Here is a 19,761-nt window from a genome sequence, read left to right as displayed (position 1 = left end):
AAAGCTGTTTTGCATTATACTGAATACATCAACCTTTTCTTCAAGGTTCAAAGGGTTAGCTTAAAGTAGCCACTTAGCTGTCTGTTTATTTATAAGTGTGTTTTCAGTAAAGGAGAAACTGCTTTTTTATTTTAACGTAATGAACACACGTAGAGCCACACGTCGTCTCCTCCCTCTGCTGCTCTCTGCTCCGAGCGCAGCTTCCTGCTGAAGGTGTAAATCTGATGTTTCTTACACAAACAGTGAAGAGGCCGATGCCCATTGATGTAAATAAAGCATATTGATATTTGAACTAACACAGAGGTTGTTATATTATACGACCTTGATTCATCAGGCCATGAATACGCATTTTTTGTTTGTATGTTTTTACAAAGTGGGGACATTTGGAGTACATGATAACTGAGGGAGGACGTTTAGAGTACATGATAACTGAGGGAGGACGTTTAGAGTACATGATAACTGAGGGAGGACGTTTAGAGTACATGATAACTGAGGGAGGACGTTTAGAGTACATGATAACTGAGGGAGGACGTTTTACGGTGTAGGCCATTTATAGAAAGGACGGACTCTTTTTTACAAAGCTGTCCAGTGTTTTAGTTTTTCTTAGAAATGAAGGACGTTTTTAAGGATGAACTTTGAACTCTTCTGGCTTTTGAGCCACTGAGCAGCTTCACATGAATAAATGCAACCCTGCATCCTTCCCTGTTTGTAGTTCCCCTTGAGGTTTGGGGGTTGTTTGGGGGTTGTTTGGGGGTTAGGGTAAGGTCACAGGTTTTATGACATTGAGGGTCTTACAAAGTATTAAACAGAGACGTCTGTTTAATAAATGTGGTTCCCATGTAAAGCCTTTTATATTTCCACTTAGTGAGCGGGACAGTCTGGCTGCAGCCTGTCCAGAGTCTGTCAATGATTACAGAACAGACCTTGACCTCACTGGTGCCCGCTTCAAAACACGACTCCTATCTGTTGTTCTGAGCAGGAAAGCAGGTCAGAGGATCTGCAGCTCTGTGAGGACACACGGTCACAGTGTGGACACCACCTGGATATATTGTTTTATGTAATCTTTATTTGATAGGGAAGGAAATGAGAGCAATGATCTGTTTATCAGGAACATCCTGCTCCTCAGCCACATCGTTACAATCATTAAAACCTGGAAGCTGCCCAGTACGACCAGTCACACCGAGTCACGCCAAGTCACACCGAGTTAAAACCTCCCTCAAAGAGAGGCAGCTCCCCTGCTGGTCGGGGGACTGATCCGTGACCTATCACAGTGTTTCCTGCGTAGTCGGAGCATTGAACAAACATTTTAGAAAGTAATGTTTTTAGAAAAAGGCTTTTACAAAGTGAGATCCACATTTCAGCACCTGCCTGTTGTGTTCGGGTCATTTAGAAACGGCTCCCTCTCCACTGAGAAACTCTCAAAATAATCAGTATCGTTTGTTTGTGTTTTCCAGTGAGCACCCCTAATTTACCTGATTTTTGTATCGCTGTCAATCACACCCAATGGAATCCAATCAGAAAGCAAGCGGGGACGGACTGGCGGGGACGCAGAAGGAGGCGGCACTGCGGGCCCTCATGCAGCGCACAGGATACCAACTGCTGCAGGTGAAAGACTGCTTCACATCCATCTGAAACTTCTGTATACGTTGATGAAGTCATTGGTTGATCTTTGGTTCTCATACATAGGACTTTCAGAGAACAGACTCTGGTGTGTATCTGTAGCATTACGACTGTTTTACTGGATATATTTATGTGGTGTTATTTTGGGGATGTGTTGCAGGAGAATGGCCAGCGGCGGTACGGCGGCCCACCGCCTGGCTGGGATGGTTCGCCGCCCGAGAGAGGGAGTGAGATCTTTGTTGGGAAACTGCCGAGAGATTTGTTTGAAGACGAACTGGTCCCACTGTGTGAGAAGGTGAGCGAGGGAAAGTTTTAAGTATCATTTCTTGTTTCCCAAAAGTTAGCTCGTCTCACACGTCTGGGCATTTCTCTGGTCCTGTCTACAGTTCGGTAAGATCTACGAGGTGAGGATGATGATGGACTTTAATGGGAACAACAGAGGTTACGCCTTCGTCACCTTCAGCACCAAACAGGAGGCGAAGGCAGCCATGAAGCAGCTCAACAACTATGAGATCAGGTCAGGGTTGGATTTTTTCATCTTTCCAATGTTCCTGACACTTCATGAGAAACAACACACACAAAGGCCAGCAGTTCCTGTTGTCTGAATTCATGCTCATCACTGTGCTTCTCTTCTGACCTTCAGAAACGGCCGTCTGCTTGGAGTCTGTGCCAGCGTGGACAACTGCCGTCTGTTTGTGGGCGGGATTCCCAAAACTAAGAAGCGTGAAGAGATCCTGTCTGAGATGAGGAAGGTCACCGACGGGGTTGTGGATGTCATCGTGTACCCCAGCGCCGCCGACAAATCCAAGAACCGAGGCTTCGCTTTCGTCGAGTACGAGAGCCACAGAGCGGCTGCAATGGCTCGACGCAAATTGCTGCCAGGTAGACTCAAAACACTGAAAGCTTTTACTGTCAAATGTAAGTCATGTGATCATACAGCTGAGAACAGAACCTGTGCTCTTCAGTACTTTCAAAGATGCTCTAATAAATTAAAGCATTATTTTGACAAGCCTTATTTTTAAATGACCAAACCCAGAGCACAAATATCGACACAAGCTACGTGTCCTAACAATCGTTATACCAGGGACCATCCATTGAGTCATGCTGCCAGAGTGACCTGCAGAGACCTTCAATTAACTTTCCTTTTTTCTGCAGCAACTATGAAGTTTTTATAAGTTGGTTTAACAGAAGCAAACTGACGTTTGGTTTCTGTGGCGCTGGGATGTATGCAAGCTATTTTAAGGCTGCCAAAATACCAACATTACCTGAAATCGTTAACACCTCGTAAAAGTAAAGACAACATGATAAAAAATGTCTCCTGACTGACTTTGAGCCTGTGTTATCAGCAGCCAATCACAGCTCGTGTTACTGGGTCGGTGGCCAATGAAAGAGGAGCTCTGATTGGTGGGATGATAAGATAAACCCTAAATGATGGGAGTGAACGTGGCTATCTGGATCAACCGTAAACATGTTTAAAGCTCCATGTTTCCTGTTTGGTTCAGTCGGTCCGTTTCCTGTTTGGTTCAGTCGGTCTGTTTCCTGTTTCATGTTTGGTTCAGTCGGTCTGTTTCCTGTTTCATGTTTGGTTCAGTCGGTCTGTTTCCTGTTTCATGTTTGGTTCAGTCGGTCTGTTTCCTGTTTGGTTCAGTCGGTGTGTTTCCTGTTTGGTTCAGTCAGTCCGTTTCCTGTTTGGTTCAGTCGGTCTGTTTCCTGTTTCCTGTTTGGTTCAGTCGGTCTGTTTCCTGTTTCCTGTTTGGTTCAGTCGGTGTGTTTCCTGTTTGGTTCAGTCGGTGTGTTTCCTGTTTGGTTCAGTCGGTCCGTTTCCTGTTTGGTTCAGTCGGTCTGTTTCGTGTTTGGTTCAGTCGGTCCGTTTCCTGTTTGGTTCAGTCGGTCCGTTTCCTGTTTGGTTCAGTCGGTGTGTTTCCTGTTTGGTTCAGTCGGTCCGTTTCCTGTTTGGTTCAGTCGGTGTGTTTCCTGTTTGGTTCAGTCGGTCTGTTTCCTGTTTGGTTCAGTCGGTGTGTTTCCTGTTTGGTTCAGTCGGTCTGTTTCCTGTTTCCTGTTTGGTTCAGTCGGTCTGTTTCCTGTTTCCTGTTTGGTTCAGTCGGTGTGTTTCCTGTTTGGTTCAGTCGGTCCGTTTCCTGTTTGGTTCAGTCGGTCCGTTTCCTGTTTGGTTCAGTCGGTCTGTTTCGTGTTTGGTTCAGTCGGTCCGTTTCCTGTTTGGTTCAGTCGGTCTGTTTCCTGTTTGGTTCAGTCGGTGTGTTTCCTGTTTGGTTCAGTCGGTCTGTTTCCTGTTTGGTTCAGTCGGTGTGTTTCCTGTTTGGTTCAGTCGGTCCGTTTCCTGTTTGGTTCAGTCGGTCTGTTTCCTGTTTGGTTCAGTCGGTGTGTTTCCTGTTTGGTTCAGTCGGTCCGTTTCCTGTTTGGTTCAGTCGGTCTGTTTCCTGTTTCCTGTTTGGTTCAGTCGGTCTGTTTCCTGTTTCCTGTTTGGTTCAGTCGGTGTGTTTCCTGTTTGGTTCAGTCGGTCCGTTTCCTGTTTGGTTCAGTCGGTCCGTTTCCTGTTTGGTTCAGTCGGTCTGTTTCGTGTTTGGTTCAGTCGGTCCGTTTCCTGTTTGGTTCAGTCGGTCTGTTTCCTGTTTGGTTCAGTCGGTGTGTTTCCTGTTTGGTTCAGTCGGTCTGTTTCCTGTTTGGTTCAGTCGGTGTGTTTCCTGTTTGGTTCAGTCGGTCCGTTTCCTGTTTGGTTCAGTCGGTCTGTTTCCTGTTTGGTTCAGTCGGTGTGTTTCCTGTTTGGTTCAGTCGGTCCGTTTCCTGTTTGGTTCAGTCGGTCTGTTTCCTGAAGCTCCAGACAGGAGCAGAGAGGTCACCTTCAGAGCCGCTTCTTACAGCTGGATCTGACGACCTTTGTCATGAGACACTTGACTGCTTCTGTACGCACATTCGTTGTTTGCTGACTCACTGATACTTGTGTTTCTAGGCAACACTTGGTGAAGTAATTTCCTCGCTAAGATTGATGGCAAATGATTAAAAAATCATCGATCAAAGAAATAACATAAATGTCTGAATGAAAATGTACCAAAACTCAGTTTGTACAGAACGGTGCAGTGTGAGCCGAGAGACGACTTCTTATTGTTGCCAGGCAACATCCAATCACACTGTGACGACAAAGGTAACCTACCTGTGGTCTCTCTCAGGTCGGATTCAGCTGTGGGGTCACGCCATCGCTGTGGACTGGGCGGAGCCTGAGGTGGAGGTGGACGAGGATACCATGGCAACCGTCAAGATACTATACGTCAGGAACCTGATGCTGCAGACCACCGAGGAGACCATCGAGAAGGAGTTTAACAGCCTTAGACCAGGTACTTGAACACAACACAATCCAACTGTCAGCTCTAAAAGCTCAGATGACGAGCGTCCCTGAATGCAACAACAGGTAGATAACATGACGGATTATTTTATATCTTCTTTTACGTTTATATCTCACAGTGTTTTTGTGACAGTAATGTAGTGGTGTTTATATAGTGGTTAGTAGCTCGGGGGGGGCTTGTCTGAGTCTGCTGCTTCTCGTCTTCTTCTGTCACGTTTTATTTCTCTTATCCAAATGTTATTTTAAAACTAGCTAACTAAACGTTGCAGCTCCAGAAGTCAAAATAAAGATCCAAACTTTCAGACTTGAAGAGCTTCTTGTGTTGCAGGTGCAGTGGAGCGCGTGAAGAAGATCAGAGACTACGCCTTCGTCCACTTCACTCAGAGAGAAGACGCCATCAGTGCGATGAACGCCCTCAACGGAAAGGTCAAAGAGTGAACACGTTTATGCATCAAAGCCGAACTTTTGTTTTTGTGATTATTGCTGCAGAACAGTTACAGTTATGACAAGCTTTAAACATCTACAGCCGTAACATTAACCCAAAGATATCATGCATCGTAGCAAACACTTCAAATACTTTCATACGTTCACTTTAGTGGAGAGTGTATTTATTGTTGCTTCCCCTCCAGGTGGTGGACGGCTCTCCCATCGAGGTGACTCTGGCCAAGCCGGTGGACAAGGACAGTTACGTCAGATACACCAGAGGGACGGGGGGACGGGGAGCCTCGCTGCTGCAGACCGACTACGCTGCCTACACTCTGGGACAGGTAGGACCCTGAACGCAACACAAAGGTTCACGTGAATCCTGAATTTATTAAAACACTTCACTGAACATCAGCAGAGCAGCTGCAGCCTGAAGGCAACTGAGAGAGGTAGTGTGATGCTCGTTGTCACTACGGGAAACAGTTCCATCTAGTGGACTGTTTACGTCACTGCAGTGTGAGGAGGCCAAAAAATCATCATGATTAATATTTCAATTTCAACTCTCAACAAACACCTCGATCAAAAGTTAAAACAGACGAACAAGATCAACTTCTGTGACTAAAGCCTACAAATGTTACCTCATGGTGGCGCTAGAGGACCACGGACCGGAGGAGTCACTGTTCTTGTCACGTCTTGTCTTTCCTCTCCTGCAGGTGTACGACCCCTCGGCAGCGTATCTCGGTCCGCCCGTGTTTTACGCCCCTCAGGCCTACGCAGCCATACCGGGTCAGTTCCGCTTCCCAGCGGCCAAAACACACGTTGGAGGTAGAGGTCTGATCAGGACGCCGTCTGTCAGAGGTGAGGACGGACACACTTTGTAACTTCAAGTCCAAATCATAAACAGAAGAGGTGAATGAGAATCTTCTGCGCAGCTCAAACTCACACACACAGAATGACTAATGCTCCAGGAGAAAAAGCTCACAGGACATCAGTAGAACAGCTTCAGCCTGAGCACGTCGTCAGGGGCCAAAGGCCGCCCTGTGAATATGATGAGTGTGTAACAAGAGCTGGACTGCACCTGAGGGGGCGGGGCTTTTGGAATAATGAATTCAACAATCAAACAATGTTCATGATTCTGCTTTAAGTGGTTTTAAAGTCAAAGAGAACGAATCACAGTTCAGAACAAACTTTAGGTTCTGGCTGTGACCGATGTGCTGATGTGATCCACTGAATCAAAGTGAAGCTTCGCCGTTAATCGAACATAAAATCACCCTGTGATAGACGAGCTGTTCCGATGACCTCTGCAGGGTTAACGTGTTCCTGTTCACTGTGATTGAATAATTGTCTGATTCTTCTTCCCGGTTGATTTCCGGTGATTTGATTGATTTCACTGCCTTTTCGGTCTCCTGTAGAAATTTACATGACTGTACCTGTAGGGGCTGCCGGGGTGCGGGGGCTGGGTGGGCGGGGCTACCTGGCCTACGCTTCCGGGGTCGGAGCTGTGGGTCGAGGTGGCAGCGGCGGCGCCTCCTACGGCCTGAAGACGGACAAGCAGGCGGAGGAGAAGCTGTACGACCTGCTGCCGGGGATGGAGCTGACCCCCATGAACCCTGCTGCCATGAGCCTGAAGGCTGCTGCCATCAAACCTGCACCACAGGTAACTGAAACACCTGACAACCAAGAAACACTTCAAGGATGACACTAGCTTAGTCACCAGCATGGACCTGAATCCAAAATAGACCTTCCATCAGGAGCTGCTGTAAAGAGACAATAAAGACGAGCTACGCTAAGCTAAGCTGTCTGACTGTCTGTCTGTCTGTCTGTCTGTCTGACTGTCTGCCTGTCTGCCTGTCTGTCTGTCTGTCTGCCTGTCTGTCTGTCTGTCTGCCTGCCAGGTTCTGGAGGAGCTGTGCCAGAAGAATAACTGGGGTCAGCCCGTGTATCAGCTCCACTCTGCCATCGGTCCGGACCAGCGACAGCTCTTCCTCTATAAGATCACCATCCCTGCTTTGGCCACGCAGTACCCCAACGTGTAAGTGCTGCTTCAGATTCTGCTGTTCCTGCTGCAACCACTGCAGCCTCCAGCTCTACTCACATCACTAATACTAGTCCTCGTACCACTCGTACTCCTCCGCCTGTCTCGGGTTCGACACGCTGGTAAACATCTTAAAAGTTTTAGAAATTAATTTTAATCCAAACTCGAGTTACTGCCGTTCCTTCTGCGTTAACTTCCCTGATGCTGGGGTTAAACCGGGCGTGGTTATGTATGATATTCATCACATCATAAATTTCCTTCAGCCAATCAACAGCAGTTGCCCCGCCCTCACAGGTGCAATAACACTTCTCAGCTCGCGATCGATCTTCCTCTCTGAGTCTGAGCTAACTCGTGTCCACACACCCTGAACGTCTCTGCACAAACCTGCTGTAGTTACCTAACGATCGCCTTTTTCCCATCATGCCTGTGTGCTGTCCTGGTGCACATCCACCATCTGAGATGACAACGTGTCATTCTTTTATGTTGTAAATGCAGCGGACTTGGAGAAGCAGCAGTGTTTCCGCCACATACATGTAGTGAACTGTTGCAGCCGCTGCTTCAGAAGTTGTAATTGAACGACTCTTTGGAGATTTCAGCTTCAAATCAACGATCGTCCATCCTCTCCTCATCGAGGAAGAGCACTGAAACAGTGAACTCGTGAAGTCTTGGCAACCACATAAACAACAGCGGGACCAGTTTACTTCTAACGGCAAAAGAGGGTCCGCTCCGCATCGCTGACATCGGCATACATGTGCAGTTCTAACACGCAGTGTCAACGATCCACATGCCTCCATCAGCTGTGCGCTCAGTATCACACTGTCAATCAACACGGGAGCTGCCACGCCTACACAGTCCTGAGGAATGGTCTGAACAGCCAAATGTTTGTCTCGTGCTTCTGAACATTTATTTTCACTCCGATTTTTGTGGATGCTTTATGACACGCTCAGCTCTGATATCATGTATGCATGTTTGCTATTTGAGGCCGAGTTTCCAGGGCCTTTAAACGTGTGTGCACGTTCATGTTGGAGCATCGATTCAGAGTCGATGAGAAGCTTTTGGTCCAGTAAGAGTTCACTGGGACACGAAAACAGAGTACGTCTTTAAAAAGCAAACATAGAACACTGATCACATGACTGATCAGCTGACCCTCGCTGCTTGCCGTAACATGACTGCTGTTGAAACGTTTTGATCAGGTATTGCTTCGTTATGTGACTGGGTCTGTCTCCCTGCAGCCATCCCTTCACCCCTGCTAAGCTTTGTGCGGCTGTAGAAGAAGCTAAAGTCCACGCCGCCGAGCACACCCTGCAGACCCTCGGCCTGCAGACAGAGGGCGCCGCAGACGCCGGCTGTGCTACTGCTGCAGCTGTGGCCTCAGTAGCCTTCCCAGGTATGTGAAGGTCCGTACCTGAAGCCAACTAACTCTTCACTCTACAAACCTGCTAACAGACTCTCACTCTTTCACCTACTTAAATACTGTTAGCAGGTTTAGTCCCGTGGTTCCCAACATGAGGGTCGGGCCCTCCAAAGGGTCACCCTCAAAGAACGGGGGTGCATGAGATGCTTCGGGAGAAAGAAGAATAAAGAAATATTTTCCACCTCAGAACTGAACTCCTTTTCTCTGCTGATTAACACCTGTATCATGAAACGGTCGTGGTCACGTCACGTGCAGTCCTTCACCAGGTTAATGTAAGGACACGCCGCGGCACAGACACGAGGACGTCTGAATCCGTTTATTCTCACGGAGATGAACTGAACTTAATGAACACTGTTAACTTTGTCAGGAAAGTCTTTCTCATGTGTATTACTGTATTTAATGACACTGCACTCATCGATGTGGCCACAAGGGGGCAGAATAACTCTTTCAGCTGCAGCTGTAACACAGGACGAACCTACCCGACAGCTTGTGTTTCAGTGAGCGGCTGGTGAATGTTTCCGTCTCTCCTCAGGTTACACTCTGGCCAGCCCGGCCTCGTCTGCGGTCGCCTCCCAGCTGAAGCAGGCCGTGTCTCTGGGTCAGGACCTGACCGCCTACACCACCTACGAAGGATACCCGGCCTTCGCTGTGGCGACACGCCACACCGACGGATACGGCGTCTTCTAGAGCAGTGGTTTCCAACAAGACAAACAGACGACACGTTCACACTGAGCTGCTTATTTTAATTTCAAATCAGGTTTAAAGTCATTTTCTGATCGGCTGGTTAGTAAAGAGTTAATGGGCCCGTCGAAACAGGACAGTGTGTCGGCCTCTGTGTGCTGCTGGGCGCTCGGTGTCTGCAGACAGAATGAACCTCTGAGGACGTCGAGACAAACAAGCTGCTGGGAAACGCTTCCCGTCAGTCGCCCTGAAACAAATCCTGTCACATCTTTTCTTTCTGCATCTTCTTCCTGTTTTATCTGAATCTGTGATTAATCTGATGGATAAAGTAACAGCCTGTGATTGGCTGACGTTTGAATTCATGTTTGGCTCAGCTATCTTTTGTAGTTTTATGGTTGTTTGAAAGTTTCTAGTTTTTTTGTTTACACTCAACAACATGGATAAAAAAGCCGATTCAGTTTCTATCGTCTGAGATGTCTGGGATTTGTAGTTTCTTTGAATGTCTTTCAACTTTAAAGTTTAGTTTTGGACGTTATGAATATTTGACTTTTTCAGCGTTTTTTTTCCTTTCAGCCCAAAAAGTAGAAAAATGTCAGTCACAGTAAATGTGTAACTGCACGAACGTTTCATGTTTGAGTCTTTACAAACAGAAACCGTCAGACAGACAATCGAAGCCTTTTCTGTCAGAGCGATTGATTTATTGATGCTGCGAGGACGACAAGAGAAAGTTAATAAAGTTAATGACACCACCTGAGCGCAGACGAGCTTCAGTTTGAAAAGGTTTCAGAGAAAAACTCACTGAAATCTAAAACTAGATTTTTTTATTTCATCATTGTTCCAAAGCCGACATCTTAACACTCTTCTGTAACACCTGTTCGTTTAACGGCTTCTCTGGTCTGTTTGTTTCACAGCATCCAGGTGAAGCTTTTATATCGCTGTCTGTTTATGACGGTTACAAGTAAGAAGTTGTCTTAATGAAGAACTACAACAAAGTGTTTTAACATTTGAAACTCAGCTCCGCCTTTGTAATGAGAAAAACACCACGCCGTGTGTTAGCAGCGCCCCCTGGTGGAGGCTGGGAGTAGGAGCTGTGTTCTGTGTTAAAATGGATGCAGAGCAAAGTGGACGCCTCGTCCGCAGCACTCTTCAGTCTGACTCCACGTCTGTTTCTTCTTTTTGTTTCCTGTCGGTTTCTGGAGAGTTGAGCGGTCGACAGCACGCGCTGACGTCGAGCTGTGAACATGCTGAAGCAGAGACAGTATTAAAGTGTGTGAAGCACTTACAACTTATTTTTATACCCGGAAAAGAGTCGATATCCAGAAGCTTTGTGGAAGAGTTATTGTGCGTTCTCCCTAATTAACCTGGAAACAAGAAAGACGTGAAAGTGAATCAACATAAATCTGTGACAAGCAGAGGGCATTGTGGGTATTCTGGAGGAGTTTCATATCTTAAAGAAACGGCTTTAATAAACTGTGACGCTTCATGATCTGTAATCTGCCCAAAATAAAGAAACTCTGATCTTCTCAGCAGATCCTCCACGGAGTCAATTATTTCACACGTCAACAACACGTTCATAATGTCGGCTTCAGACGACGTCATCCGTCTGTCTGAATGTGTTCAGTGTCCAATCACACGGTCAGGAATCCTGAGGGGAGTCATGACAACCAATCACAGCCTGCCGTCTGTCATGCAAACACACCTTTCACTTTGTCAGTCAGAAAACAAACTCCACCACATCTCAGGCCAACAAAGATTGAGCAATGCTATGACACACAAACACACGCACACGCACACACGCACACACACACACACACGCGCACACGCACACGCACACACACACACACACACGCACACGCACACGCGCACACGCACACGCACACGCACACGCACACACACACGAGTCATTAATGGTTAATACAGAATCACTGTCAGAGATATCAGAGGGTCCAGGCAGTCTGAGTCATCATCTCACTTCAGCAGAATGGGACCATGAAGGTACGTCTGTTTCTAACTGTAGCTGCCTGTTAGTGATCCTTTCCCCTGACGTGCGGTTTCTTCACTCTCTTCTGATCCGTACGGAGAGCTCCTCTGAGGAGCTCCACGTGTGTTCGCTCCAGGTCTCACTGCTTTGTGAGAAACATCTTTAACACACTTTGAGGAAGCAGCAGCGCACAGATCCGTCTCTATTATCTGACGGAGTCCGGCTGTGATTCAGAGTTTACTTCGGTCTGTTTCCCTTCACTTGTTTTAAAGAATTTATTATTTTTACTCTAATTTTCAATAAATATCTTTGGCCTTGTTCTCTGTTGTATTAATGTGCTGCTTTATTACCTGCCAAAGAACCAAGAACAGGTGAGACAAGACAGAACCTTATTAGTCCGGAAGAAAGTTCTAGAGAGTCACGAGTTCTCAGAAGCAAGAGACAACATGAGGTTACTTTAGGTCAGCTGAGCACAGTGTAAGCAACTGAAAGCTAACGCTGTGTAGCACCTCAAACTGCAACCCCCGCCCCCCTGGATCCAGACCCACATCACCTGTGAGCCTGATGCTCAGTGACTCTCCTACCTGAGTGTGTTTGACTGCTGGATGAATCACAACGTGAATCTCTCCCCTGTTCAGCTGCCATCAGTCGTCCTCGTCCTCCTGGCTCCTCTGCTGACCAGCAGTCAGGTCGCGCTGCCGCTCGACTGCAGTGACATCTACAACAATGACAACAGCCGGCCCAGTGGAGTGTTTACCATCTATCCCATCGGATCCACGTCTGCTGTCCAGGTACGTTCCCCCTCTCTGGGTCGCAGGTTCACCTTCAGATGAGAGAACGTTGACTGTTCGGCGACCATGAGGTTCTACAACAGACAACAGCCGCACTGGTTGTGGCACAGATAAACGTGTTAAATAATTATGAATGGATCAGGCGTGTGTTTGTGTGTGTTTGTGTGTAGGTGTACTGTGACATGGACTCGGAGGGGGGACAGTGGACGGTGAGTATATTATAGAACTATGTAATCTAGGGTCACATGTACACGATAGTTAGCATCTCATAATCCAAGTTTAAATATTGTCCTTTCAGTTTCTGTGTGCTCTCCTGAGAACAGGTTTGAAGTGGGTGTGGTTCTGTGTGGGAAGGTTCCTCTCAGTAGGCTGAACTTTAAAAAGCTGGAACGTTAAAAGCTTAAAGTTCCTAATCAGCATATTCACACGGCGGCCATTTTTCTCAGGGCGGGACGCTCAGATGCGTGGGGAATCTGAGAAACCGGTATCACTTAATGCTTCTCCACTTCTGAGCACCTGCAAAGATAAAAGGTCGTGACATCGGGCCATTCTTCAAAGAAAACATCATATTTGGTAACATTAGGTACCAATCGCTTGGTCGAAACAGCAAACAACGTTTGCCTTTAACCAGGGCTCCACATGAGCACCGGTCCGACGGTATGTTTCCCCCCGGGGCAGTAGATTAACTATCTAACGGGCCCGGTGTGCCAGTAGGATCCACAAGCCCACAATGTCAACAATATAGTAGCCCTCCCGAGATTCACGGTCCTGATGGACGGGACTAGTTACTTACTACGTCTTCGTCCGATGTCAGCATCACTGCAGGTACTTTGGCTGCTGCTGTCAACACGTACACGCTACTCCAACATGCTAATTGACGTTAGCAAACTACGGCGGACTAGTATAAACACACACGTTGATGAGCCACTCAACACCCATAGCTGTGTTTCCCACACATAAAACAACAGGAACAGTCCGTCTGATATCACATAGTGCAGCTTTTAATGAGAGCACAGAACTGACGGCTGTGCATGCAGAGTCTGTGTGTCATCACAGATGCACCTGCTGGAGGATCGAGTCAGACGGGCAATTACGTGAGGTGGCAGTAAGTGTGTGTATTCCCGTTGTCAGCGGCTCCTCGTCCGGGTGCACGTTAGCTTTTGGCTACATAAACGGACCGTTCACGGAGCGGACGTCCCGCGGACTGTTTGCTTTTAACTGCTACAGGAAGTAGCCGGTAGGAGTAGTAGGAGGTAGGAGACGGTAACACTTCGTTTGAAAAAGTGACTCTCACACGCTGATCAAACATACATTTGAACAGCGTCTGAAATGGTAGGTAACATATCTTGGAAGTTACGCAACTGCAGCTAATACTACTTATTCATGCTGAACAAAGAGTGGTGAAAGAAGCCTCTTTATACCCACATGATTATTTTGGTCTATTTTTATGAGTTTATAATAGTTCCACAACTGAACACACATTCAGTAATGAGGATCCTTACATAAGGAGGAACTGAATTTGACGTTAAAATAATACGACATAAATAATTTCAGGGTTCCAGAGTGCCCGTGGAAAACTGTGCTCATTGTCGACCCCTGCTTTAACCAATGCTAAGCCAACATTAGCATTAGCTGGGAAGTTACCTCTTTCTCTTTGTTGCGCCCTGAAAAAGGGAGATATCAATGAAGACGAACACGATGCTTCCTCTCTGGCAGCTTCATCGAGAATGTGTATTATTTACACGCTTTAGATTACAACACTTTCACATTAATATCCACTTTCCTCCTTTAACAGGTCAATATTACAATATAATTTTCTTTAGTTTCGCTGTTCTTTTTCACAGGTATTAAACAAGTGAATTTACATTTTCCACTTTTCCCCAAAACAGGTTGAATTTAATCTTTCAATTTAAATGTATCAAAATTAAACAACAATATCTTGATGGACACAAGTAACAGTATTTTCCCTTTACGCAATTTTCCTTGTTCCTTATGAAGCACAATTACTCCAGAAATGACTTCAAACATGCATTAGTAACTAATTACACAAATAATGAAATCGATCATAAACATGTTTATTCACCGTGTCATACTCCGCTGAGCTAAACAGAAGATATAAATACACACCGAGTCGCGCTAACACTGACCTCGTGCGGCGCCATGGTGGCGGCAGACAACACGGGGCTAAACTAGCTTTAACCAGTACATCGATTAACGGTCTTTAAAATGTTGTTAACACTCTAAATTCGGTCTGCATGATAAAAAAGTACAAGCGAACAGGTTATCAAACATGTTTCACAGTTTAAATGCAGATAAAATTAGTTCCATACCTGAAAAAGGGAAATATCAAAGCAGACGCTCAGACACGATGCTTCCTCTCTGGCAGCTTCATTGAGAATGAGGGATCGTGGCCGAGAGCTCCCCCTCCCGGTCTCTACAGGCATGACTAATCAATCACAAACATCATCTCTCGGAAGGCTTAACAGGTAGATCACAGATTAACTACTCTGGCAAGAAGATATTTGTGAGTTTTTAACCTATGAACAGTTTTTAAAGCATTTTAATCTCTTGAAACACCTGAACCATTTAGACATTTTTGATCTTTAATGAAATCAAGTTATATTTATGACCTTTTAACAATGAATTGGCTGTTTTGTCACTGTTTTGTGAACGGTTCCTCTGGTTTAAAGGTCAGAACTGACCATCAACATCTAGCAAAGAGGCACTCATTCCTGCTGCTTACCAGTAACACAACTGTGTTGTCTGGAAATATAAGCTGGCAGGTTCCTTGTGTGGAAGCTAATAAACCCCCCACCCTGTCTCTCAGGTGTTCCAGAGGAGGATGGATGGCTCGGTGAACTTCTACAGACCCTGGGATCAGTACAAGATGGGCTTTGGGAGCGCTGCTGGAGAGTACTGGCTCGGTAATAAACTAAACCAAGCAGTCATAAAGCTTAAACATTAAACAGTGATGTTTATAATGTGACTTCATGAACAGCAAAGGAACAATCAGACATGTTCAGTGGCTGTCTCTGATGAGGAGGCAGAGTCTAGGGGATCTAGGGGAGGCCTCACCTCATATTCTTGGCAGAGGTCGCTGAGGTAGTTTAGAAGCATCTCAGAGGCAAGACGACAGGTGTGGATGAGATTCATCCTGAGATGCCGAAGGCTCTGGACATTGTTGGGCTGTGATGGCTGACACGTCTCTTCATTGTCGCGTGGTGGTCTGGGATGTGCCTGAGGAGTGGCAGACCGGGTGGTGGTTCCCATTTTTAAAAGGGGGGCCAGAGGGTGTGCTCCAACTATCAGGGTATCACTCGCTCAGCCTCCAGGAGAGTTTATTCCAGGGTGCTGAAAGGAGGCTCCGGACAATCCTTAAACCTCGCACAGCCAGGACTTATCTGCATTGTTCCTTCTGTATCCAACAGTGGACCAACTCTTTACCCTGCAGGGCTGATGGGAGGGTCATGGGAGTTTGCTAATGCAGTCTAAATGTGTTTTGTCGACTTGGAGAAGGTCCATGATCATGTCCCCAAGGTTGGGGAATACTGTGGTTGTTGCTACTTGTCATCTGTTCCGTGTACGACCAAAATGAGAGCTGGGTCCATATCCTCTACACCATGTCATCCACTTTCCCAGTGGTGGGGGCCCCTTGTCACCGATCCTGTTTGTGATTGTCATGGACAGGATCTCAAGGTGCACCCGGGGGAGAGAGTCCAATTTGGGGACCTCAGAGTTCCATCTCTACTCTATGCAGATGATGTGGTTCTGTTGGCTTCATCAAGCTGTGACCTCCAGCAGCCATTGGGCCGGTTTGCAGACGAGTGTGAAGTGTTTGGACGAGAGTCAGCACCTCCAAGTCTGAGGACACGGTTCTCTTCTGGAAAACGGTGGATTGCTGCCTCGCGGTGTGGAGTTAGATACTGACTCAAGCAGAGGACATCATGTATCTTGGGGTCTTGTTCACGAGTGTGGGTTGGTGCAGTATTGGCAGGAATACAGGCATTGAACCAAACCATTATGTAGAGATGAAAAGAATGAAATTGCAGGTACACACGGCCAAAATGCCTTTCCTCCACAGGGTGGCTGGTCTTAGCTTTAGAAATAAAGAGCTCGGAGATCCAGAGGGAGCTCAGACTAGAGCTGCTGATCCTTCGTATCAAAAGGAGCCAGTTGAGGTGTTTCAGGTATCTGAAGAAAATGGAAAAAAGGAGTCGCAACACGGGATGGAGGAACACTGCTAATATCCTCTCTTTTGGACTCTCTGTCCGCTCAGCTCGGTCATTACTGCTCGTTATTTGTTATCCATGTGACTTTATGCAGCTTGATTTGAAGATGTTGGTGGATTTTTGCTTGAGCCAATCTCACATTTATTTATAATTCACTGTGACATGTTGAGGTTTGAAATGCAGGTGTGACCGGGCCTGAACATGACAGTCAGCTCCAGGTATGAGCTGGTGGTGTGGAAGACTTTAACTCATCAGCCCGACATGTTTATGTTTATGTGTGCTCTCAGGTCTTGAGAATATCTATCAGTTGACTCAGAGGAAGAAGTACGAGCTGCTGGTGGACATGGAGGACTTCAGTGGAAACAAAGCATTTGCTCGTTACACCTCGTTCACCATCGACCCTGAGACCTATGGATACAGACTGAATGTATCTGGATTCATTGACGGAGGGGCGGGTGAGTCTTTTGGAGATCTCCGGAAGGTCTCTGAAAATGTGTTTACTTCGGTGACTGCTGCTTGGTTTAGTAGTCGTGTTGGCAATAATATTGTATTAGTATTGATGTGCTGATAATACCCTTGTTGTGTTTCTTAAGGAGACTCTCTGAGTTATCACAACGGACAGAAGTTCTCCACCCTCGACAAAGACCAGGACCCGTGGGAGAGAAGCTGTGCCCGTACATACTTGGGGGCGTTCTAGTACAATCAATGTCACTTAACAAATCCAAACGGGGTTTATCGTTGGGGGGCTGATGACACTCTCTTTGCTCTTGGAGTCGACTGGAGACAATGGAAAGATTATAACTACTCCCTGAAGAGCATCAGCATGAAGATCCGTCCTGTGCAGTAGTTCTGCAGCACCAACCAACATCTGCAGCTGATCTACACACAACCTTCAGAGGGGAAACACGCCCCCTCTCTGGTCATGTGGAAGCTGCTGCAAAAGGAAAAACCAGGTGTTCAGAAAGCTTTTAAAACAAGCTTTAAACTCTGATGTGAATTATTATGAGCCGATAATAAACGAGGTGCTGATTAAAGTCTGAAGTGACCTTCACTGTATCTTACCGTCCAGATTCTCTCATGGACGATGGGCTCATGATGAGCACTCAGGCGTCTGATGTTTCAGCCCAACAACAAGCAGCAGTAGAGCTGGACACCTCACTGCAGCACCAACACTCAGACAGAAGCCCAGCAGGGAACGTTCCCATAAAGGCTAACGTTACCTACAAGTTCTAATTGTGTTTGAAAGAAAACGTTTTAATCTCATATTCAAAGAACGTTTTAAAGATGTTTATCATTTCAAATAAAGTTCTTCTGATATTAAAACTTAAACTACGACAAAATGTTTTAACTGCAACATTCAGAGGATGTTTTATGGACGTTATCAGGGCCATAGAGTACGACGGAGTATTAGGGTTCATATTGAGGAAAAAAAAAAACAGTCATAATATCACGATAATAAAGTCGTAATTTTAGGCTATGGTTAGCCTGTATCTTATTTTGAAGGGTCAGAAGAGCAGCCAGTCGCCTGCGCTGACATGAGTCCTGATAGTTCTGACAAAGTGGTGCTGATGTTCAGAAAGATGAAGTATTTCATATTTGTGAACAAATACTAATGTACTGATAGCTGTATAGAGTGCTCACACATTACTAGGCAGGAGATCTCGCATGTTCTCGAGAGGTACATGTATGCTATGCTAAATGCTACCGGCTGTGTTCAATAATACAGCGCCTGCTCAAGTTGTGTGAAGCCTCCTGTGCGATCATTGACCAGCAGAACTCCACAAGATGTTCACTGTGACGTTATACTTCTCACCTTCCTCATGTTAGTGCCGGCGGCTGCTGCTCTTCTCATATTTATCATATTTAGGCTAACAACAGTCTGAAGTTATGACTTCATTCTAATAAAATAACTTCTCGTATTTCTTTCTTTAATGTGGCCCTAATAAACCGTCGTAATAGATGATGTTACATAATAACAAAGGACGAACATTGTCACTGCAACATTCTGCAGATATTCAGGATGTTATCGAGGCCTTTATGAAACATCTGCTCAGGGTTACATAAACACAAAGGTAGAACACGCTGACTGCGACATGCTGACGATCTGTTCAGGATGTTCGTTCGGCCTGAGCTAACGTGATGTATGAAACGTTCCTGAAATGTGATTTGAACATTCTTGATGTGATCGAGGCCTGAGTCAGAACCACTTTAATAAAACGCTGCTGTGATGTGATAAATTCACAAAGGTAGAATATTTTGCCTGCAACACTTCAAGGATGTTTTGGGGACGTTGCTGAGGAAATATATTACACAAAGATCTTTGATAAAACATTCTCACAATATTATATCAGACAAAAAACTACATGCTCACTATATATATCATCGCTATGTGTGTGTGTGTGTGTGCGTGTGTGTGTGTGTGTGTGTGTGTGTGTGTGTGCGTGCGCGTGCGTGTGCGTGCGTGTGCGTGTGTGTGTGTGTTTGTTGACCTGGCTGCACTCACGGGTTAATCTCCTTACATAAGCGCTGGTTTAATTCACTTCAGTGCGTCCTGTAATCCCTCTCCTCCCGCTGCTGACTTTATGTTTTAATCCACACATGATGACTTCACTCCGTCTGTCTCATGTGAAGCTTGCTTAGTTTCTCTGAGGGAGAAAAGACTCAAAAACACCAGCTGAGAAGCTGAGAAGCTGAGAAGCAGCGACGAGTCCAGACTGCACAGAGGGAGCGTTACACGTAGGCGACACTGCAGGATTGTTGTGACTGATGAGATTTAATGAGGCAGAATTACAACATTTTATGACCCAGTGCTCACATGATCATTCATTTTCTGTCTTATGAAACGTTCACAATACTTCCTGTAAGAGAAACATTACATCAAAGTGACAGCTCCCCCTGGTGGCAGGAGGGATTAAGAGGAAGTCAGGTGGTGCTTGGTGACAGGAAGCACCGAGGACAGAACCACTTATGAACAATGGTGTTGACATTGTTTATGCTGAACGCAAAAATAAACATAAACACACATCGACAAACATTTCTTTTCATGATGTTTGGACGTGTTACCATCGAGAGCACGCGGTTACAGTGATAATCTTTAAGATGTTCATGTAAATAAATGTCTGTAAGTCTCTCTCTCTCTCTGAATGAGGTAACACATGGTGACTGAGCCGATGGCCCACTGATGAAAGCCTTTGCATTTGCAGTATATAGTATTATTATGGGCTGGGTG

General features: G+C 46.1%; 2 protein-coding genes across 3 annotated transcripts; both read left to right on the top strand.

Moving 5' to 3' along the window:
* Positions 1-1,488: 1,488 nt before the first annotated feature.
* Positions 1,489-9,537, top strand: a1cf (apobec1 complementation factor). 2 transcript variants are annotated; one of them, XM_069664012.1, is made up of 12 exons: positions 1,489-1,605; positions 1,781-1,915; positions 2,007-2,137; positions 2,264-2,502; positions 4,806-4,970; positions 5,307-5,404; positions 5,608-5,745; positions 6,115-6,259; positions 6,838-7,058; positions 7,297-7,433; positions 8,669-8,823; positions 9,383-9,537. In XM_069664012.1, the coding sequence occupies exons 1-12, from the start codon at positions 1,504-1,506 to the stop codon at positions 9,535-9,537; spliced, it is 1,821 nt and encodes a 606-aa protein (XP_069520113.1). In that variant the 5' UTR covers positions 1,489-1,503. The 2 variants fall into 2 exon arrangements, with proteins under 2 accessions (XP_069520113.1, XP_069520111.1); XM_069664010.1 differs by having other exon boundaries at positions 6,814-7,058.
* Positions 9,538-11,520: 1,983 nt separating this feature from the next.
* LOC138593093 (microfibril-associated glycoprotein 4-like) lies at positions 11,521-17,379 on the top strand. Its single transcript, XM_069663930.1, is given in 6 exon segments — positions 11,521-11,526; positions 12,151-12,303; positions 12,474-12,512; positions 15,131-15,227; positions 16,820-16,987; positions 17,126-17,379. Coding segments are annotated over 6 exon segments (717 nt in total).
* Positions 17,380-19,761: the final 2,382 nt, after the last annotated feature.

The sequence above is a fragment of the Semicossyphus pulcher genome, unplaced genomic scaffold, assembly GCF_022749685.1.
Source record: "Semicossyphus pulcher isolate SPU_LCO1_2020_fin unplaced genomic scaffold, fSemPul1.0.p SCAF_16, whole genome shotgun sequence".
Classification (NCBI taxonomy): domain Eukaryota; kingdom Metazoa; phylum Chordata; class Actinopteri; order Labriformes; family Labridae; genus Semicossyphus; species Semicossyphus pulcher.
This window is presented reverse-complemented; position numbering and strand designations above follow the sequence as displayed.